Consider the following 23763-nt stretch of genomic DNA (forward strand, 5'->3'; position numbering starts at 1 on the left):
CTTCCTGTCTTTGCCTCTGGAGGGCTGGGACTACAGGCCTGAGCCACCGTGTCTGGCTGGTGTGGTCTTTGTAACAGAGTCAGGGTTCTACAAATCCTGGCCAGCTCAGGGAGCCTCAGGTTAGAGACAAACTAAAGAAAACATTCTGATGCCTTTAGCCCTGGGAGGATGCTGAGCAGAATGGGAGACCAGACTGTGAACAAATCTGAGAGCAAAATCTGAAAGCTTTGCAACCTATGGGCAAGACACCTGTTCTCTCCAAGACTGTTTCCTTGTCTAAAAAATGAGCAAAGTACAATTTACTGTCGCTAAAGCATTATCTTTAAAACCAGTCCAGAGCAGGACTCAATAAATGAAGGTATTTGTTGTTGTTGTTGTTGTTAAGTAGTCACAGATTTACACACTGATGTCAACTATCACAGCCCTGCTCAGTGTCCTCAAGCCACTGGTGGTATTTACCCACAGCCTGAGGAAGTGTCCTGAGGCCAGATGGAGATGGCAGTGGAAACCGACAGATAAGTCGAAGAGCTAGAACTGCCTGTGTCCAGCCAGGGCTACCAGGGCCACTACCCTTTGCTCCAGGCTCTTTAGACACCCAGGGGATGGTTTCACCCAGAGGCATCTCTCTACACTTCTTCTAAACACCAGGACCAGCTAGAAGAAGGCACACAGGCATATCCCAGATATCAAGGTAAATAGAAACCTAGATTGGTTTTTGGAGCCTGGGCACAAGAATCCAGGGCTAACTTTAAACAGTCTTCACTATTTTAAGCATGTACTGCTCTGGCATTAGACACATTCACTTTAGAAGGTGTTCAACCCAAGAGAATAGAGTGTGTTCAGTAAATTGTACAACCAAGACATCTCCAGAAGTCTCCCAACTTGTGAAACTGAAACTGCACCTACTGAGCAATTTAATTGACTAATTCCCTCCCTTCCCTGGTCCTTGGAAATGACCATTCTGCCTTTTGCCTATGTAAAGCTGACTATTCAAAGTATTCCATATAAGTGAAATAATAGAGTATTTGTTTCGGTGACTGGGTTATTTCACTTTGCATAATGTCCCCAAGGACTGTCCATGATGTAATCTGGTGTCAGATTTTCCTTCCTTTTAAAGGCTGAATGATACTGCAGTGAATGTGTGTCATACTTGGTGCATTCATTTGTCTATGGACACCCATGGCTGTCATGAACAATGTTATGAACATGGGTGTGTAGACATGTTTGTATCCTTGCTCTCAATTCATGTTGAGATAACTCCCAGAAGTGGGACTACAAGTTCATATGATATACATACATGCATGCATGCATACATACATACATACATACATACATACATACATAGAGATTCCCTACAGTGTTTTCCATAGCTGTGGAGACTTTTTACATCTCAACCAGCCATCTAGCAGTGTTCCAACTTCTGTACATTCTTTCTGAGGTGTGTCTACATTAATTAAGAGCCATTCTTGCGGGTCTGGAGTGATATGGAGTTGAGGCATTGGTTTGCATTTCCCTGGTGAGCAGAGATACCCAATTTTTCCCAAGTTCGCTGGCACCTGAGCATCTTCTCTAGTGAAGCATCTATCCTAGCCTTTTGCTTCTATGTCAGTCCACCTCTTTTGTCCTTCCTTGCTGGGCTCTGTGTCTTGCTATACCCTGATGTAATGCACAATTGCCTTCGACCACATTTTTCAGTGTCCCCAGCCTCACATCTGGGGATGCTAAACTCCTAACCCACAGTGCATCAGAATCATCAGGACACTTTAGATACTGAGGGGGCACATGCCTGGATCTTGGCCTAGGGTAGGGCGTGTTATTAGAGAACCAAACAAAATACCCCCGGATTTCAGGAGTTGGAAATGACTATGAAGTCTTTGTCCATTGTGGGGTGGTGCCCACGGCTACCTGCTGCTGAGATAGCCAAAGGGGAGCTGAGTGAGAAGATCAGATCTCAGAAGGTCCAGCTCCAGAGAGAGTCCTGAGAAATGGGTGAGGAAGGGAATGTGAAGTGTGGGCCTGTCCCAAATCTGTTACATAGTGTGGATATTTCTCAACAACCCTATTTTGAGTCCCATCATGCATGCATTAGAACAGCCCATCTTGCCCAGAAGCAACCCAGGAAAGGAGGGGCAGAAAAACCCTAGAGCCATCAAGAAGCCTGCTGGCTAAGTATGCACAGGGTGGTGGTGGTGGTGGTTGGGCTTGGTCTGCCCCATTTTGTGGCTTTGGGAGAGGCACTGTACCTTCCTGTGAGCCAGAATCTCTTTGGAAGATGGAAGGCTGGGCTAGTGCAGTGGTTCTCAACCCAGACTATACCTTAAATCCACTCCTCACACCCCACACAGGATTCTGACTCCAGCTGTTTGGGGTGGGTTCTGGGTACTGTCACTTTGGAAGGCTTGCACCTTACATTAGTGTGCACACTGGGTGAAGACCTGTTCTAGTGGCTCCCTGAATTCCTGCCTTGATGCTATACAGCCCCCATGCCCCTGTTTCTGGCCCAGTTCTCTATAAAGCAGGTAGCACATCACAGATAGTTCAGACTGCACCAACCCAAAAGGGTTAGCAGGGCTAGATCCTTCCTCCTGGGAACTGAAGTGGAAACCAATTCTGATCTCCATGTTCCCAGATGAGGCTGTCCCTCTCCTATGCCACAATGCCAGAAGAAGGCATTCTGGGTAACTTCTAATAAGGAGTGCCACAGATGGCAGAAGAATAGGCCAGGTTGCCAGTAGGTGGCCAGCTGTGGTGTGAACAGCAGCAGTGCACTGTGTCTCTGCTGCTTCTAAACATGGTGTTATTCAAGGCACAAGGACTGCTCTAGAATGACTTAAACCCTAACTGCTGGGAGTAGGGTATGCCCATGATCATGTCATATTCACCTCACCCCTCCCCATCTCACTTTGTTGCCCAGGCAATTCTTAATTTGTTGGAACCTTCCTACCTCAACCTCCTAGGAGCTAGGAATACAGGTGCAAGCTGTCAGGCTTGGCTGGACACCCCACACACACTCCCCACCCCCACCCCCAGTTTTATAACTCAGCTGGGAATGAGAGCAGCTTCACAGATTGCTGCTTTGTAGGCCCAACCAGTCAGCCTATGCTCGGAAAGAACAGTTCAATCTGCAAATGAAAAGCCAGTGATATGAGAATGTGTCCTGGTGGTCACTTTTGGAAGCCCTTCTGAATTGATACAGTTAGCAGGAATGTTCTGCAACTGCTTGCCTCCCTTGTTTCTTCTCTCTCTCTTTTCCATCCTGGTCTTCTGCTCCCATTGTTAGCTATATCTCTCTCTAATCAGAAGGCTCTCATTACCCTCTGATCCTAACCATCTGCACATGCAGCAGCTATGAGAGTATGCACGGATCATCCAGCCATAGACTAGAAAGGGGAGGTCTAGGCCCCCCGGAGTCTCAGTACTGAAGCTGAGGCCTTCCTCAGTGGAAACAGCCCATAACTGGGATTTACGAACAGCCAGCTTGCTCCATCCTTTCTCTCTTATTCCGTCTGCACTTTATGGTCTCTGACTAGGTTTGTGGGAGTTTGTCGGCACTATTCCAGGCAATCCGTGATGAATGAAACAAGACAACAGTTTACGACAACAAAGGTGTGCTAAATGCCAGGAGTTGGTATTTGCGTGCATGTGCGTGCGTGCGTGCGTGTGTGTGTGTGTGTGTGTGTGTGTTTTACCTATTCCTTCATTTTACCCTTACAACAATCTATCAGCCACTTTTCTCCACTTAACTCAAAACAGAGACCTATTCACTAAGTTCCTGATTTTAGTCTCTTTATACCAAGAATTTCAGAGGGGTATGGGTCCTGGGAAGCTGCAATTACATATTCCACACAGCTTCCTGGCTGGCCCTCCAAGGTCCTGAGGGGGTAAGGGGGCTTGGGAACTAAACCAAGGGTGAAGGATGCAGTGTGAGTAAAGAGGAATCTAGGTTTTAGTTTGCAGTATGGATGGAAATGTCCCGAGGGTGGGTGAAGTCCACACATGGGCAGTTCACTACTGCCATCTAGTGTTTTGAAGCAGCAAGTCATGTTTGACAGCATGCTCAGATGGAATTCCCAAACTTGGATGTTTCCAAGCATTTAAAGATACTAGGTACCAGGCAGCCCACCCTGGACCTCATGCATTGATGTGTCCCTATACTAATATCTGACAATTAATACAATTAATATCTGACCTATGCTAATATCTAACCATTTATACAACTCAGCTCCAGACAAAGACGTGTTTCTCTGTTAGTCTGGGGGGCTCAGTTTCCTTAACGTAAAATGCCTGAGTTCAAGGCCACACTGACTCTGGAAGCCTGTGTTCTGACTCCACTGTGTACCAGTTGCCTGGACAGAAAGCTGGTGTGGTCACCTGCTGGGCAGGGGGTGGGGCCTGAGCATGTATCTGCTAACCTGTCCCCAGGGCACAGAGAAGCTGTCCTGCTGAAGACGATTTTTGGAGAGCCACTGCCTTTGGCTTCCCTGGCACCAGTAGATAAAAGGCACATGGGGGAAACACGGAGTATACAGAAAACAGACCACGTCCTGGATAACAGGGGGATGGTGGCCTTTCTTGGTTGTCAAATTGACCACATCTGGAATTAACTAAACTGGAGGGCACACCTGTGATGGATTATGTGCTTAATTTGAAGTAGGAAGATCCACTTCTAACCTGAATCTTTGGTAGGAACACACACCTTTAATCCAGATCTTTTGAGATGGGAAAACACCCCTCTAATCTGGGCCGCCCCTTCTGCCGGAAGCCTGTATCAGGACACGGAAGAAGGAAGGTCCGCTCTTTGCCTGCCTGCTCTTGCCTTGCTGGAAAGTCCATTCCTTCACTGGCAGTAGAGCCTCCTACTTCGGGGTTCCAGTGTCTACAGAAGACCAGCCTTGTGGACTGAGCAACTACTGGATTCTTGGACTCTCTGTTCTTAGCCAGCCATTGTTGTTTTAGCTGGACCACAGCCTTAAGTCATTCTAATACATGCTATATAGTCATTGAGAGCATCAAAGGAAAAAAACGTGACAAGGGGACCTCGAACCCTGAGTGGGCAGAGGGATGGCCGAGTCCTACTTCGAGGTGGCTGCTTGCTGGGGCTGCTCTGCCCTCCTGTCAGTATGGGGCATAGGGAAAGCTGCGGGAGAGCTCAGCAGGCGGCAGTTCAACCTTTGCTTTGTAAAGACTAGATGAACTCAGAAAGGTTGGATGTCTTTCTCTAAGCCACACAGACACACTTAGCTTCCTCTTTGAGCTTTTAGCATATCCCCTCCACTTCCAGATAGCAGAGAAACATGGCTCAGTCAAAGTGGATTCCGAGGCCAGTTCTAAGGTGCTCGGCCTGCGCTCACCACTCTCCGTCCTACCTTTCACCAAGGGGAAGAAGCAGTCCATCTCCACGCTGCTGCGAGAGTGTGAGATGCACAGGGTGCTGCTGGGGACCAGGCCTTCCTGTGGGGGGCTCCGCTCCGTGGTACGAACCAGGCACCAGCCCGGCCTCTCACTTGGTCGCTCCAGCAGCTCCACAGTCTGTCCCACCTGGATGCTCAGCTCACTGCTGTGGCCTGCATTGAAGTCTTGGAGGACCACGGTCAGCTCACATCCACCTGAGAGCTTTGGTGGGTCGTGGTGGAGATGGGGTAAAATGTGAGAGTGTGGAGAATGAGTGTGTGTGAGTGTGTGTGTGTGTGTGTGTGTGTGTGTGTGAGAGAGAGAGAGAGAGAGAGAGAGAGAGAGAGAGAGAGAGAGAGAGAGAGAGGAGAGAGAGAGAAGATGGGCAGGAGGGAAGAAGACAAAGAATGGGGGGCAGAGGGGAGGAGAAAGAAAAAAAGGAAAGATGGGAGAGGGTGGAAAAAGGCGAAAGGTGGGAAATGTTGAGAACAAGCAGGAAGGAAAAAGGAGAAAAAAAAAACAAAAAAGGTAATTAGCACAGTGCTATTAGGCACTCAGACAGTTCAGTTGAACTTGCTCTGGAGCCTGCCCAGAGCCAGGACTTTGCATTCTCTTTGCCCCCTAGAGTTCCTTCTATTATATTACTTCTTTGCCAAGCACCCTGCCAGCTGTGCCTTTAAACCTCTTCCCTGAGTGCCTGATATTCCTTCCAGGCTCTGCTCCTTACCACATCCTGGGCCTCACTGACATCCCTCAGACCCAGACATGCTGACATTTGTGTCTAACCCATCCCATAGGTGATGTTTAGGAAAATACAAGCCATGACCTCCATTCTTTCTAACACATATAGCATCCTTTATCTTCACCCCTCCCTGGAGTCATAAGCCTAAAACAGGCTACCATAGCACAAGAAAGAATGGGGCTTCACTCACAGGCATTTGCCAAGCCCCTGGGGCCCAGGGAGTGGGATGGGAAAGGGAGAAGAGCTGTGTCTCACTTAGAAGCATACAGTACTGAACTCTGCTTAAATGATCTGTGTTTCCCTTCTGCAGTGTTGGGGTGCAGAGGAACAGAACAGGGGAGAGACCCCGGAGGGCAGGCACAGGCCCTACTAGCCGCACCCCGAGGCGGCTCACTTTTCACCTAAGAGTTTGTATCCCCTTCTCCCTTCCCTCTGGCCTCAAATCCATGAGGATCATTTCAGTTTGTACCATGCCTCATAGAATGGAGCCCAGAGCCTCCAGCTTGGAGTAGCAGCTGCATTTAGAGCTAGTGAGAAAGACAGGAACTGAAGGCATGAGGTAGAGGCCCAGCCTGACACCCTGCTGTCCTCTAATGCTCGTCCCAAACACCCATTCAGAGGGAATTGCCATACTGCCCCGGGGGCTCAGCTTCATCCCATACTGCCCCGGGGGCTCAGCCTCAGTCTGTGAAGCTCTGATCCAGGGACCTGAACTGTGTCTGTAGCAGCTGCTATACCAGCACGCCCATTCCGTTTATATGCGTTCTAGGGGCCACTGCTGCTGGAGGGAGGAGGGGGTCATCATAGTGAGCAGGGGTTAACCTTGTGACCAGAGCAGTCTTAGCTACTAAGGGACTTGACTGTTAGAACATCGGGCCTCAGGAGACGGCTCAGTGGTGCTTGCCACACAAGTGTGAGGACCCGAGTTTGGATGTCTCAGCCCCCATGTAAGAAGCCAGCTGTGGAGATACAGTTGTGTAACTCTACAGCCAAGAGACAGAGACAAGAGGATCCTGGGGGCTTGCTGGCCAGCTGGTATAGCCAAGTGGCAAACCTGAGTTCAGTAAGAGGCCCTGTCTCAAAGTATGTGAAGGATGAAGACTCCTGACATGACACGCCCACATGTCACACATAGAGAAAACAGGTCCTCTCTCTCTCTCTCTCTCTCTCTCTCTCTCTCTCTCTCTCTCTCTCTCTCTCCCTGTCTCCCTCCCTCCCTCTGATTTTTTTTTCAAGACAGGGTTTCTCTGTGTGTAGCTCTGGCTATCCTGGAACTCACTCTGTAGACCAGGTTGGCCTCAAACTCACAAAAATCCCCTTGACTCTGCCTCTTGAGTGCTGGGATTAAATTTGTGTGCCACTACCACCTGACTCTCTCTCTTACACACACACACACACACACACACATTTATCAGACAGAGGCTAGCAGGCAGTTAGCATCACCCCTATCTAAAGAGCAGGAAGGCTGTGCTGAACATATCTCATGGGTAGGGAAGGTACTTCCAGCACAGGCCAGGAAGGAAAGTCCGTAGGGCAGAGGTGGACAGGGAAAGAGACAGAAAAACATCATGGTCACTGGCTCATTTTCTCCACTTAGCTTCCGTGGTCCCACTAAATGAGCACAGACTCTTCCCCTATTTTCCTGGTGCTGTCTTCCCAGAATCAGTGAAGGTTGTTGAGGAAGGGAATAGCTCACAACAGGGTGTGAACAGAATGTGCACAAGCCATCACCAGCTCAGATCAGGGTATGAACAGTATGTGTATGACCCATCACCAGCTCATAACTCTTGTCTGTTATTTACATTAAGTTTCCCCCCTTATATGCAGATGGGTACCACAGATGGCTCCAAAAGATCCCTGCATGGGGAAAATGTCTGGAAAGAAGGCCAGGCTAGTAGCTGGACAGGGAAGGTCATACAGGCAGGCTGTAGGTGGTAAAGGAAGCCATGTCTACCTGGGAATTGTCAACAGGGGAACAGATCTTGCCAGAAATGTCCAGCAATGGGAAATGGGGACTGGGCTCACAGCTGGCAGTCTAAGGAAACACAGGTAGACAACATCAAAACGTTTCAGCAAAAGTTATGGAGAGATGGTTCAGTGGTTATGAGCAAGACCAGGGTTTAATTCCCACCCAGACTCACAATTTTGGCCAGGGAGTGACAGGGTTTCCTGAGGCTTAAGGAGTCACAGGAGACTTAGGGGGAAACCCAGGGGAAGGATGGACATCTTCCCTGAACTCCCCTGGTGTCTCATTAGTGGGAACATTGTGGATAGAGAGGATGGATGCAGGGGTCCCTCATAGAGAAAAAGAGAAAACAGTGTATCAGAAGTCAGGCAGCATGCTAAGAAGTAGAGCTCACATTTAAGTGGGGGAGAATTCAAGGGTATGTGTTTTAACAGAGTCAGCCTCCTGCTGTGATTGGGAAGAGTGCCTAAACACCGAGACTCACTGGCCAGAGGGTTGTCTGCAGACTCTGTGCTGAACTCAATCCAGACTTCTAGTATGAACCCACACTCCTTCAGACCTTGCAACATTGGGCATACTTATTTTTGGCATGTGTCCATGCTTGGTTGTTGTGAGGCAGTGCCCTGGGCCTCTGATCCTTGGAGTGCCCTAGAAGAGTTCAACCCTGCTGTCTGAATTAGAATTTTCTGCAATAAGTATCTGAGCACTGTACTTAGTATCATTGAAGCACAGTTGCGTCCTGACATTTGATTTCAGGTTTTGTTTGTTTATTTTTTCTCATTCCCAGGTTACAGCCCAATAAGCTGATAGATGGATTCTTCATAGCAGTGATTCTCTGCCTTCCTAATGCTGCCACCCTTAATACAGCCCCTCATGTTGTGGTGACCCCCTGCCATACAATTATGTTCATTGCTGCTTCATAACTGTAATTTTGCTACCATTATGAATCATTAATGTAAATACCTGATAGGTGACCCCAAGAGGTTGAGAATCACTGTTTTACAGATGTATTCTGAAGCATTTCTATGGCTGAACTGTGCCTTGGAGGACCTTCTCTGAGCTAATGCCAGATGGTTTGTTTCTCCTGGGGCTTTTAATGTTGTCTACCCGCATTTCCTTAGACTGCCAGCTGTGAGCCCAGTCCCCATTTAAGCCCATATTTTCCCATTGCTGGACATTTCTGGTGACATCTGTTCCCTTGTTGACTATTCCCAGGTAGACATGGCTTCCTTTACCACTTACAGCCTGCTTGTTAGGACCTTCCCTGTCCAGCTGCTAGCCTGGCCTTCTTTCCAGACCTTTTCCCCATGCAGGGACCCTTTGGAGCCATTTGTGGTAGCCACTGGCACATAAGGGGATAAGGAGGAAACTGAATTAAATAATAGACAAGAGTTATGAAAGAGGACATAAAATGAAGTGTTTTCCTAGTTATAATCCTGTCATAGGGTTTTTGGTTTGAGTGGTGGATAAGTGTATAAAATATAGTTGATACTAGAAATGTAAATTTGTTGTAAAGCTGTATAAAGTTTTAAAAGCTCTAAAAAGAAATGACTGCGTCTGCTTAGGTCTATTTTTGCCTGTTTAGCATTGGGAGGTGAAGTGAAGCCTCTTCTTAACAAATGATATAAGCTGGATCACCCCAGTGAGCATCTTTGTTCTGTGGAACGTGAACACAGTTGCTTTCCTCATGGCCTCTCAGTGGCACTAGACAGCCAGGGCAGTGTGCTCTGTCTAGCTTCCTACTGCTGTCACTTCAGGGCCACAGAATCTGTGCCTCTGTGTGTTCCCCCACTCTCCTCAGGCCAGGTGGGGAGCCAGAGCTGGACGTAGACACGCCTGAGTTGGAGCATGTCTTCTTGACAAGGTTTCAAGGCCCTGAAGACTCACCAGCCCCTGTCCAAAGACTTTTCTTTCTCCCATGCCAGGTAGAGTTAAATACCTGGACTCCACCAGCAGAGGGCAGAGCCTCCACTGACACAAATGAGCCAGCACTGGAGTGACATGCCACTGCACTTTTGTGGCTTTAAGCATGAAGATACTTGTATCAGCAATCTTCCAAAAGAGAAAGACTTTTCAATTATAACATAAAAAGTCCACTAAAAGTAAAATGTAAAACTCCACCAAGAGGAGGACAATCAGTTAAGTCATTATGGCATGTCCAGTAAGTGAATGATGAATTAGGCAGTCATTAGATTTTTTATTCATGTTTTAGGTTTTTGAGACAGGATTTCTTTGTGTAGCCTTGGCTTTCCTGGAACTCATTCTGTAGACCAGGCTAGATATCCTCCTGCCTCTGTGTTTGGAGTGCTGGGATTAAAGGCATGTGCAACCACTGCCCAGCTCCAGCCATTAGATTTTTAAAAAATTTTTAATTTAAAGTTTTTTTTTTTAGATTTATTCTGTGTGTCAGTGTTTTGCTTACATGTATGTTTGTATCATGTGTGTCCTGGAATTGGAGTTATGGATAGTTATGAACCACCTTGTAGATACTTGGAATTGAACCTGGGTTCTCTTTAAGAACAAGCACTCTTAAAGGTGAGCCATATCTCCAGCCAAAAATAAATTTGGGGGTTTTGTCTATTTGTTTGTTTATGAGACAGGGTCTCACTGTGTAGTCCTGGCTGTCTTAAAGCCTCCTTATGTAGCCTAAACTAGCCTTGAACTCACAGAGATCGGCCTGCCTCTGCCTCCTAGTACTGGGATTAAAGGTGTGTGCCACCACACCTGGCTCAGCCATCAGCTACTTATAAAGCTTTGGAATAGCATCAACACTGTGTATCTTGCTTAATGTGTAAACAAAAACAAGCCGCCAAGTTTATATAGTTGCATGCATAATTATGCAAAGAATATCATTATTTATAGAAACACAAAAATGTTAACCTTGGCTTTGTTGATTATAGCCCCTGGGTGATTTCCTCTTTGTTTCCTTGTTCTCAGTACTGGCCAGTGTTTCTCACCTACCTGTTAGCTTTATAATGAAAGTAATAATAACATCAACAGTAACAGCTTTGGAAACAAATCAATAAATGTAATTAGGAAAAAAAAACCCTGCAGGTATTCCAGAAAGTATGCTAGTTGGAGAAGAAAGAGCATTGGGTGAATGGGCCCACCATGGAAACTTTGGAAAAGTACATCGTGGCTGATTATGCCTCTACATGGTGGCTTCAAAACACCTCTAAACCCATGAACCTTCAATACTGGGAAATTCAGATGAGCTATCTGGAAATTAAGTCATTTTACAATTTATTGCTGTCATCTATCTTGAATTGATTATAATGTCTGAAGCAACTGTGAAAAGCAACATTATGAATTAGGAATATTATCACCTAGCTCTGGGATTGCTTCAGTTTGCATGGTAGCCCAGGGGACTGTCAGGTCCAATTAAGAGTCTACAGCTCAGGATGTGCTTGGTGTGTGTGCTGGCACTGCACACTCTAATGGAAGGAGATGTTTCATCTGTTTTCTACAAGGCTTAAAAAGCTCCATGGCCTCATAGACTACACAGTAATTAACAGTTGGAAGAACACAGGAAGGGGAAATCAGGAGGCCTCAGAGCTGGTCCAGGGTTCCTTGTATGTGACCTCAATTTCTTTTCCTTCTTCCTACCTGAATCTTCATTCTTAGGAGGAGGAATCAGACTCGGGGCCCTACTAGATCTAGTATTCCATAGTATATTTATGGTGGAAAACAACCCTGCTTAATTACCTTGAGCACTTTTCATTAATGTGTTGTATTGTTTGTTGTTTGTCTCCTATACCCGCCTCAGGATATAAGATCAAGTTGAGTAGAAGTCTCCCCTTAAATTTGCTCATCTCCCAGGTCTAGAGCAATGCCTGGCTTGTAGCAGGTACTCAATAACTATTCAGTGAGTACTCCAGTGAGTGTGTCTCATGAATTGCTGCCTGATGTGTAACAAAGCAATCTGGCTACAGTCTTTCTCACTGGCTGTTTCCATTACTGGCTCCTAAGCCTCATAGTTCTTTTGCCTAAGACTTGTCCCTTTCAAATCATCTCACCTTTTTTTTTTTTTTAAATATGGCTATAACTCTACCAACCTCTAAATGTGACAAACAGTATACAAGGCAAGTTATAACCTATAAGAACCAAGAGAATAGGAGATCGTGTAGGTGATCATGTATAAGAGAAGTCAACCTATTTTCATTAATGTTTACTTTTCGAATGATAGAAAGTAGACACATAGAAGTATCTGACAAGATAGAACAGACAGATGAGATACAAGTTCCTGCAGTCAGTAAGCTTAGCACAGCCCTCTGACATGCTTAGGAAATAGAAACACCAGGCAGCACTCTGTGTGTGTGTGTGTGTGTGCGCGCGTGTGTGTGTGTGTGCGCGCGCAGGTGGGAGGAAGGTTGGAAGTCTGTATTGACCCTTATCTCTGTCTTCTACCTTAGCCACTCTGTTCTAGAAAGTTGAAAAATCAGTGCAGGTCTGCATACCGATGAGGGAAGTGGCTACCATTGCGTGCCTTTCAGCTCCCAGAACACTAGCAGCCAAACATAAATATTTTGGGTAGATTTGACAGTTATTCATCAGAGAAGCCAAAGAACTTCCAGATACTCAAATGCTGACTTCTGGAGAGTCTCCCTACCAGAGCATACCACAATGATACCTGCTAGACAAGAGCCATGTTCCTTATATAAAACATCTGGTATACTTTATTCATATATGTGAGCACTCTCCCTCAGACCACCAGACTTCAGAAAAGCCTAACAGGAGCTAAAACAGTTAGATAAGGGGGACCTGGAACTCAAGCAAAGTCATTTATAAGCAGCACACAGTACAGTAAGGTTGTCACCTCCGAGAGTTAAAAGAGTATCATATCCATGAAAAAAGAACAAGCTGTTACAGAAAGGAGACAAAAACTGCGGAACAGCAGAGAACTAGTAGAAATTGGGGCTATTATGGCTGAAATGAAGCACTCCATAATGGGCTAGAATTCTGAATGCCAAGCATAGCTTTTGAGATGGCAGAACAAGAACATAAGTGATGGAAAATGAGAGAAAATAGAAGATGACCTAACAAGTTATGGAGAGACAGGATGGAAAGGAACAAAGGATAAAGAAAATTTCCCTGAAGAGGCTGATATGAAGAATTAAGGACCCCATTCTAGAACACAGCATTAGGGACTATTTAATAAAAGGCCATTCTAAAAGCCCTCTGAAAGCTTGAAGAGGATGGAGAATTGGATACGCTAGAACAAATCAAAAGTTTCAAAGACAGTAGATTTCAAAAGCAACATTAAAACAAAGAACGGAGTAGTCCTCCAAAATTCAGAGGGAGAATCATTCCTTCTCAGGGTTTCAGGCCCAGGAAAGGTTCCCAAGGGCATTTTCAAAGCATCTCAATACCACATGTCCCTGTGTCCCTCATCCGCAAGAGTTCAATAAAAAGTTGCTATGTTTACTACTTGCTATCTTTTAAATTTTTGCTTTTGAAATTCTCTTTTAGAAAAAGAAAAAGATTTATTATTTATTTTTATATGAACATGAACATACTTTTCCTTTTTTCTTTTCTTTTTTTTTTTTTTTTTTTTTTTTTTTTTTTTGGAGATAGGATTTCTTTGTGTAGCCCTGGCTGTTCTGGAACTCAAGCCGTAGACCAGGCTGGCCTTGAGCTCAGAGATCTGCCTGCCTCTGCCTGGGATTAAAGGTGTGAGCCTCCACCACTCGGCTGTACTGTCAATCCCTTGTCTCTGCTCCTCCCCAGGCTCCAGAGAACACGGACTTGACACTGACTGTGGGCAGCAGCCATCACTCCCCATTTCCCTGTGGTTCTTTGCCCCTGGAGAACCCACACAATAGAGATATCAACAGAGATAGTGTAGGAGGACCAAACAGGCAGGCCCTTCCCCATTGGAGGAGACAGTCCTGCCAAGACAGGGGCTGTTCCCTCAAAACCTTGAGCTTGACCAAGGCTGTCTATGCAGGAAATTTCCTGCCACGAGAAAAGAGGAAAGTCTGTGAAAACTCCAGCTGACCTTCAGAGGGGGAGGCAGAGGGGCTGGGAGGAACCTGAGATTAGAGAGTTTCTCTGCCAAGTGTCTGCTGTTGCAGAACACTAGACAGTTGAATTTCAGAGACCAGGACGAGGCCCAGAAGCAATTGTTTTCACAGTGCAAACTGCCTCAGTAGTTCAGACCCTTTTTGACTACTGTCTCCCTGCCTGCTCCACTCTTCCTTATTACCAAGACAATCACACACCCTTTAGAGACTGTTGGCTGCTGCTCCTCAGTCTGCATACCTGTATAAGGCAGCTCACCCAGCCCCTTCCCCCTTCCTATTTGCTCCTACTTTGCAGGGAGAGGAGCAGAGGCACTGTTGACCACTAGAGAGCAGCAACAGTTAGGAGCTTTAGGAAACCACCAACTTGCTTAGCAGAAGGCAGGCTCTGAAGAGATTCCTCCTGCCCAGCAGTAGTACACACACACACACACACACACACACACACACACACACTACACACTACACACTAAGAGCTTGGAGGTTCTTGTGTCTCCTTATAATTTTTGCCTTTTTAGCTTTGCTTGCTATAAAATAAGCCGCTATTTCTGTCCCACAAAGGACATATATCTGCTGATAGTGGTGAAACAGAGATAGCTATGGGAACTGGTTAGGCCAAGAGCCTTCCAGACAATACGGGGACTGAGAATTTGGGTTTGAACTCAGCAGCTATGGGTCTGAATCCAAGTTCTATTACAGACTGGCTGTGCTCTCTGGGAAATGTTAGAGGCATGCCTGAGGTTTCTCTCTGAGATGCCACTACTCACCAAACAAGCCCCAAGTGCCAGCTTAAAGGGGGATGTTCCTTGAAGGATGGATGGCACAAGGAAATAGTGGCAGCACACAGATTGAGTCCCAGGCTGAATGGGATGCTCTCCTCCCCCTCCCCCATTACCCCCCCCCCCCAGTCCTTGGTCCTGTTAAGTAGCTCAATGATGCTGAGCAGTCAGGGCTGAGACTGTAGGATTCTGCCCCCCCCTTCCTCCCTGACAGCCATGGCTGGGTGATGACTGTGGTGATGACTATGGTTAGTCATTACAGAAAAAAAATTAAGCTGTAAGTCCCAGCAGAACATTGAGGCTAGACTTAAGATTTAACAGCTTTGGTAGTGGGTAAGATCAGGGGTATACACCCTCCAAGAACCAGGGATTGGGGATTTTATTCACTTAAATATGAGCCAATTGTATCAAATATGGATGGAGAGCAGACAGATCATCTCAGAGAAGACAGAGAAAGCTTGATTTAAACTATTTAAATAGTTATTCCTCCTCCTTTCCTGGGCTGCTGCCCTGGATTTTAAGTGCAGTAGCTGGAGTGGGTCAGCTCAGCTTGAAACATGTACTGGACAGAATGACAGGGCAGGGAGAGAGGCTCAGTAATGGAAATGCAAGGCTTGGGGAGCACCTCCACTGTAGCTGGGAGTGGCCATTGGTAGCAGAGAACAGATTCTCTTATACCCTTAGGGAAAGCCAGAAACTGGGGGAGTGCCCGGAGGGAGACCAGGGAACTGCACCTATGTGATATGCTGGGCCTCCTTCCAGTATCAGGGAGGCAGAAGGAACTCTAAGTCAGAGATGGCCAGGAGCATCAGCTGCAGCATATCCCTGGTATCTTATCAGTGAGAAAAGGGGTAGCCTGATGGAACCCAGAGCCGGCAAATGGGAGAGAGCATGTCTGCCATGGACACCACTGTGACAGAGTTTCGGAATTCAGGACAACAAAGAGCTCCATTAGGATGGGAGGAGGGGAATGTGGCATCAAGCCTTGTCTTAATGATGTGGATGAGCATGGATGAATAGCACATCCACGATGGGGGGGGGGGTGCTGGCTTTGAAGCAGATGCAGCTCTGCCTTCTCTCTGAGCCCCTGCAGGGAACTCAGCTCAGGGGATGCTGGTCTTTTAGCAAAGGTGTCATCCTCCAGGTTGCTACAACATTCTTGTGTCTGTGTGGAGTCCTGACTCTTCTGCATAGCTGTCACACAGATGTTCTCTTTTTAATCTCAGTCACGTGGTTTGAGAAAAGAAAGGTGTTCTACACAGCAGAGCAGTGGGGAAAACATGGCAAGAAAATCCAGATTCATTCCCTCCGCATAAAACTACTGCCCATCGGCCACCAAGGTCACTGCATTTCCCAGGGCCTAACACTAATCTCCCGCTGTCCAGCTAAGGAGCAAGAACACAAGGAAACCCCAATATTTATCATCTTACTCTTTCCTATTCAAGAAAAGTGAGAAGTAAAAAGATAGCTGCCTTTATAGATTGCCAGGGTTACTGGGCAATCAGATTTTAGGTTATGTAGGTATGTGTCACATACTCTGGAGTATAGCAAGGACATTAAGAAAATGCTCAGACTCCTCCCCCCACCCCATGTATCATACAGTCCAACCTCTCTCTCTCTCTCTCCAAGACAAGGTTTCTCTGTGTAGCCCTGGCTGTCCTAGAACTCACTTTGTAGACCAGGCTGGCCTCAAACTCACAGAGCTGCCTCTGGATAGCTGGGATTAAAGGTGTGTGCCACCATGGCTGGCTCATTGCCACTTTTAGCATAAGCTTAGATACCTGTTCCACAGCATTTATGGGCAGTATTCAATGTAAGCTTCTGAGTTACTGTCACTTGGCCTCTACATTTGGGTCATACTCTGTAAAGTCAACTGGGGTCCCTTGAGACTTCAAGCCTGCTACTGCTCATTCAGCATTTCCTGAATTGAAAGAAAACTCTGTCACAGAAGTCATGTGACCAGGGCCCGTGTTTCCCCTTTGGCTTTATATTCTATATCCTGGTCTCTCATTTGATTCTTTTGTCTGCTATAGACAATTTTTTTCCTGTTCTCCTGAGATGGTGCCATCAAAAATTAATTTTCCTTCTACAAATTAATTCTGAATGATAATTATCCTTAATCAAGTAACTTTAAAAAAGAATTTATCTGTTATAGAAACTTATTTGCAGAGAAAATATAGTGTCAAAGGTGTACTGCTCCCAGAATACCATTCATGGGTTCTTTGGCATTGTACCCTTCAGCAGAGACCTTTATTTCTCTATTATTTTCTCTCTCTTCTCAGTCTCCTTTTTCCAGATAGAATCCACATAGCTCAGGCTGTCCTTGAACTCACTATGTAGTTCAGGCTAGCCTTGAACTTGGGTCTTCCTGCCTGTCTGAGACTATAGGCACAAATCATCACAAGCAGTGTTCTGGTTCTCCTCCCCTCTAGCTGCATCCCTGGTAAGAAGATGGTGGCTGTGCTGACATGGGATTTCTGAGGCTTTGAGGGGAACCAACTGCTACACTTTGACAGTTCTACAGAGTCCTCGTGTAAAGGAACAGCCTAGTGACAAGAACCCAGTAAATGATCAGTGAACCCCAAGCCTGCAGGACTGGAACTCTGCTGCCACCTTCACCCTACCCACCCTCAAGAGAAATCCCACACCAGAACTGCTAGCCAAGTGTCCTGAATTGCTGTCCCACAGAAAGTTCCAGATAAGCTCTTCTTGTTTCATTTCTCTAAGCTGTGAGGGAATGTGCCTAATAGATACTGAGGAGGCTGGTTAACTACTCTCCATCTCAAATGGAGGGGACCTGGGTCAGAAGACTAAGGACTGGTGGCTCGAACATCACTGCTCTCTAACAGTGCTCTAGAGGGTAACATGGCTGGGCCAGCCATGCAGAAAGCCACGAGACTGACCCCTGTTCTATTTCTGTACACTTGACAACAGGGGGCGAGATCTGAACTTCAAGTGAAAGCTTTGACTAGGGGGTGATATTCAATTTAGCAAGAGCTACCCAAGCAGACAGAGGAGGTCATAAATGTTCTTTTCATGGCACTCTGCAGCTGTGGTGGTTTGAATGATAATGTCCCCAAGAGTCTCAGGCATTTTAATACCTGGTCCCTGACTGGTGATGCTGTTTGGGTAGGGTTAAGAGGTGTAATGAAGGATGACCCCAACTAACAATCTAAGCAATGGTGGAGAGGCTACCTTAAATGCCCTTCTCTGATAATGAGATTGATGACTACTTTATATGCCATCCTAGAGCCTTCATCCAGTAGCTGATGGAAGTAGAAGCAGACACCCACAGCTAAACACTGAGCTGAACTCCTGGAATCCAGTTACAGAGATGGAGGAGTGATGAGCAAAGGGGTCAAGACCAGGCTAGAGAAACTCACAGAGACAGCTAACCTGAACAAGGGGGGACCTCATGGACCCCAGACTGATATCTGGGAAACCAGCAAAGGACTGACCCAGATACCCTGAACGTGAGTGTTAGAAGGATTGTGCAGTCTATGGGGCCTCTGGTAGTGGATCAGTATTTATCCCTAGTATATGAATGGACTTTGGGAGCCCATTCCACATAGAGGGATACTCTCTTAGCCTAGACACATGGGGGAGGGCCTAGGCCCTGCTCCAAATGATGTGATGGACTTTAAAGACTCCCCATAGAAGGCCTTGCCCTCCCTGGGGAGCAAAAAGGGGATGGGATGGGGGTTGGTGGGGGAGACAAGGGAGGATGGGAAGGTGTTGGAACTGAGATTGACATGTAAAACAAGCTTGTTTCAAACTTAAATGAAAAAATTATTTAAAAAAAAAAAGAGGTGTGATCTTGTGGAGGAAGTACGTCACCAAGGGGTGTGTGTGTGAGGGGGGGGGGCTTTCAAGTTTCAAAAGCTTTGCACCATTTCCAGTTTGCTTTCTGAGTTATGCTTGCCTTTTCACATGTGAGCTCCAAACTCTCAGCCTCCAGCTCCAGCCACCATGTCTGCCACTTGCTACCATGTTATTCTTATTTGAACCCTAACCCTCTGGAACCATAAACCCAAATAAACTCTTCCTTCTGTGAGTTGCTTTGATCATGTTGTCTCATCACAGTAGTAGAAGAGTAACTGATACAGTAATAAAATGTTTTCATGTCTACAATTTCATTTAATTCTCATAATACTCCACTTTCCAATTAGTAACTTAAAGTTCAGAGAGTTTGGTTGACTCATTCAAGGTCACACAACTACTAAATTCCAGAGTTGAGGACAGAGACACAAATTCCCTGTTGTTAAATTCTATTCTGCAGTACTTCCAGCTGCCTCCACAATGATTTGCTTATTCGACTTTGACTGCATAGGATATCCGGCAGGCTAAGGGCTTTGTGTGACAGGATTGCAATTTCCTGTATGTCCACAGTGCAGGCTTCAGGAAACACCATTTATTACCTAAGTGTAGTCCCTTTGTACTCACAAGTGATTGGACTAGGGTGAGGGACAAATGATATGGCCCAGAGCGCAAAGACAGTTGGGTCAACTAATTCCCACCTGTCAAGAATGTGAGGTAGGAAATAGCCAGAGAATGATGCACTTACCTAAGGAGGAAAAGGTTCTATGGGGGAGGAGAAAGGCCAGAGGGGCCAGAGGGGCCATAATGTGCCACAGCCACGCTGGAGTTTGTTAGATCACAGAAACTAAGCAGAGGCAACAGGATGAAGGAAAGGTCTGTGTAGGTTGCAAGGCCTGGGTGTGAGATGGGCAGGGTGACAGAGTGACAGGGTGACAGGATGGAGCTATTGGCAGGAGGCTTAGTTTCATGCCTTGTGGATTCTCTGTAGGGTTGCCCTTGGAGAGGAAGGTAAACTGGACGAGCAAGTAAGGCCCTCTAGCTGTCTTGATCTAGCTCCATTCAGTAGATGCAGGCTCCTCAGGTCTTCATTTCCCTAGGCTACAAGTTCCCAGTACCCACGAGGTCCATCATGCTTGTACAATTCCTGGTAAGATTCAACCCTAATCTGAGATGTCTGGGAGAGTTCTTTTCCTAGGGACTAAATGTAACTCAAGCTGGCATGCCTGACATAAAATGTTAAAGTCCAACTGTATGTTAATGAGGTTCCAGGGCATATAGCATTTTCTAAAACAAAATACATATCCATGAAGACACTCAAAGAGTCTGAGAGTTAAGCCACAAAAACATTCCCGACACCCAAGACTGCTTGCATTTCATGAAAGGAAGTGAGCTCTACCCCTCACAGAACATGCTGTGACCGGGAACTAACCAACCCAATGGCAGCTGTTTAACAGCTCCAAACTGTGCTAAAGAGGTGACAATGACAGTCAGTTCAGAGTAATACACACTAATGGCCAAACTGGCCCTAAGCTCTGTGGATTGGGTTAAATGGTACTGTTAGAGGAGCAGGCTCGAGAAGCCTATGCGTCATAAACTAGCACTCATGCAAGACTCTGATTAACCACATGGTGTCTGTTGGGTGACTTTTGACCTGTCAAACAAAAAGCCCATGGTAGCACCAGGACACAGTGTCAATTCTGGACTGAAAAGAAGGGCCCTGGGCATGCTAGCCTAGTTCTGTGTCCTGGACAAGCAGTTTCTTTTTCTTCCTTCTTGCTCCACCTCTTACTGCCTTATTATTATTAATTTTTAAAATTGAGACAGGAACTTATAGCATAGTTAGCCTTGAACTAGCCATTTAGTCAAAGGTGAATCGATGAAACTGAACTTCAGATTCTTCGGCCTCGACTTCTAGGTACAGATTACAGAGATGCACCACCACGCCCAGTTTATGTGGTGCTGGGGATCAAACCTAGGGCTTCATGAATATTCCAACAAGCATACTATCAATGGAACTACACCCCCAACTCCATAATGAACAATTTCACTTTGTTTTTCAATCATAGTTACCCATTATCAAACCAAAGGGTTTACCAAAAGACCTTTAAGATAATTACTATTCTAAAATGGTCTACGCGTATGATTTGGTCACACATCCCATGTATAGCTAGCAATTCCTCTAGCCATTTCCATTAGACGCATTGTAACCATATTCCTATTTGTGTCTAGACCTTCCCAAACAACCCAAGGTAGGACATATGGTTGGTTACTTTATGTACAGTCCTGGATCATTCTAAAAGGGCCTTAGTAGATGACTAAAAATAAAAGAGACTTCTTTGAATGGCTCATTTCTTATCTCATTCACATTTAAGACAAATCAAGGTCAAATGTATATGAAGGCACACAACCCACTCAGGTCACCCTCTCTTCTTTCAAAAACAAGCTGGGTTTTGCAGGTTTTCCTGTAGAAATGCTGGTGGTCACATCCTTTCTTTATTTAGTACTCCACTAAACCTGGAGTGCAATATCCACACCCCCTCCATCCTGGCTTAGTGCTGAGCTCTGAACTGCCTGCCTGCCTTTTGGGGGTTAGGCGGGTGCATCTGGGGATAGGGGAAGGGCAAAGTCAGTGAGGTGGAAGGTCAGCTGTGGAGGGAGGGGGAGCTCAGTGAGGTGGAAGGTCAGCTGTGGAGGGAGGGGGAGCTCAGTGAGGTGGAAGGTCAGCTGTGGGGGGAGGGGAAGGTCAGTGAGGTGGAAGGTCAGCTGTGGGGGGGTTAGTGAGGTGGAAGGTCAGCTGTGGGGGGGTCAGTGAGGTGGATGGTCAGCTGTGGGGGGGGAGGAGGAGGTCAGTGAGGTGGATGGTCAGCTGTGGGGGGAGGGAGAGGTCAGTGAGGTGGAAGGTCAGCTGTGGGGGGAGGGAGAGGTCAGTGAGGCGGATGGTCAGCTGTGGGGAGGTCAGTGAGGTGGATGGTCAGCTGTGGGGGGAGGGAGAGGTCAGTGAGGCGGATGGTCAGCTGTGGGGGGGTCAGTGAGGTGGATGGTCAGCTGTGGGGGGGGTCAGTGAGGCGGATGGTCAGCTGCAGGGCGGGAGTGACCACAGAGCTATCTTCAGACTCATCATCTAATACACGCTTGGTGCTGTAAAGCATGCAGTCTTTCCTCTCTCAGTGGGGGATGGGGTGGGGGTGAGGATGGGGGTGGGGGGTGGAACTTTGTGGTCTGTCTCCCTCACAGGGCCAGGTATTTTGGAGAGAAGCATCAGCAGCCCCAGAAAGCCCAGACAGCCTAAGTGCAGCGGGAGGCCCATGCTGCATTATAGTTAGTGTCCCCCACATGGGGTGGCTAAGGAGATTTTCCTCTAAAAGCCTTTCAAACCATTTTAGAATAATTTTTGAAATCCCCATCTGACTGCTTCCACAGTGACATTCCTCTGGGGAGTGGGAACCAACCAAGCATCACCATTCCTCCTGTGACAGCTTGGGGCAGCTAAGCGGGTTTGCCCCTAGGGGTACGGAGAATCTGGACTCATCACTGGCTGTTTCTGGACTAGTTTCTCATCTATAAAATTAGAACATTGGGCACCTGAGGAAAAAATTACTTAAACACCCGGTGTTCTGAGCCACAGCTTCCACAGTAGAACCTGTGTGTGGGGCGGGTGGGGAGTGCCAGGGACTCTGGGCAAGTGTGTGAGCTGTTCTGAACTGCAGCTTGGCTATAAGAGTGTTCTCTGAAAGGTCTTCTGCTGGGATTACACAGTCTTTACTGTTACAAAGCACGTCTGAAAGATACTCAGGGATAGGGTTTGGCTCCTCCTGGTCTACCAGACAGCTGTCTTAGCTCTTGTCTAAATTTCTCTCAGTAAAAATTCCCTTACGGAAAGTTCTCATGACTACTTTCAGTGTCCTTGTGCCCAAGGACATTCAGCATTGCTTTAGGAAATCATTCCATATATTGACTGATTCACAAAGTGCCCACATGTTCTGTCCTCCAACCACACAACACTACCCAGAGGTCAGACAGAGGCCATGTCTTGTTAACCACTCAAATAAAAAACAAATAGAGCTCTCTGTCTCTCTCTTGTTGTGGAATATGACTTTATATAAAGATGTGCTACATTGTTTATGCCGCATTTGTTTAACTATGTAAAGATGTGTTGCTGTTTCACCGTGTCTGCTTAAGGCACCTGATTGGTCTAATGAAAAACTGAATGACCAATAGCTAGGCAGTAGAGGGATAGCAGGGCTGGCAGGCAGAGAGAATAAAAGGAAGAATCTAGGCTTGAGAGAGGAGAGAACAAAGGAAGAAAGAGAGGGGGTGGGGTGGGGTAGGTTGCCAGGAGCTAGTCAGCTAGGCAGCTACCAGCCAGCCAGACACAAGACACAGGAAAGTAGGACACAGAGAATGAAAGAAAGGTAAAAGGCCTCAAGGCAAAATGTAGATGAAGAGAAGTAGGACAAGCATAAGATAAGGTCAAGTACCCATACCTAACAATAAGTCTCCTTGTCTTTATTTTGGGAGCTGGTTGGTGGCCCAAAAGAAAGTATGATATTCTCTGTCTGTCTGTCTGTCTGTCTGTCTGTCTGTCTGTCTCTCTCTCTCTCTCTCTCTCTCTCTCTCTCTCTCTCACACACACACACACACACACACACACACACACACACACGTTGTATTAAATGCCATCTTTCTTGGTTCCAGTCATGGAAAATCTTCCCATCTTGCTGCAGGAGATGGTGCACACACATTTTTTCTTTGTCATACCCTTGCACTTGCCAAAGTCCAGAGAGTTATGTAAGCCATCATGCAAGCCTTCCTGCTTTAGAGTCACACTCCTTCCTGACACCTCAGTGAGGACTGGGATGTTTCTCATAGCCTGCTGTTCCCTTTTTGATTTCTCATAGGCTTCTACACACTACATAAGGATAGGCCTCTCATTTGCAACAGTCTTGCCCACTCCTTTCTGAGGAAGGAGAAGCCGTGGGATGTGAGCAAGCTCACTGTGTTCTAGCCTTTGCTGCCTAGAGAACCAGGTCCCCTTCTCTGAGCATC

At 46.6% G+C, this 23763-nt stretch overlaps 1 protein-coding gene across 7 annotated transcripts in view; it reads right to left on the minus strand.

Moving 5' to 3' along the window:
• Positions 1–23763, minus strand: part of Kalrn (kalirin RhoGEF kinase) — a 503507-nt gene that overhangs the window by 116219 nt on the left and 363525 nt on the right. For all 7 annotated transcript variants that reach the window (XM_051191394.1, XM_051191388.1, XM_051191393.1 and 4 more), the window contains exon 34: positions 5367–5613. In XM_051191394.1, the coding sequence (XP_051047351.1) occupies positions 5367–5613 (247 nt within the window). The remainder of the gene's footprint in view (positions 1–5366; positions 5614–23763) is intronic.

The sequence above is a fragment of the Phodopus roborovskii genome, unplaced genomic scaffold, assembly GCF_943737965.1.
Source record: "Phodopus roborovskii unplaced genomic scaffold, PHOROB, whole genome shotgun sequence".
Classification (NCBI taxonomy): domain Eukaryota; kingdom Metazoa; phylum Chordata; class Mammalia; order Rodentia; family Cricetidae; genus Phodopus; species Phodopus roborovskii.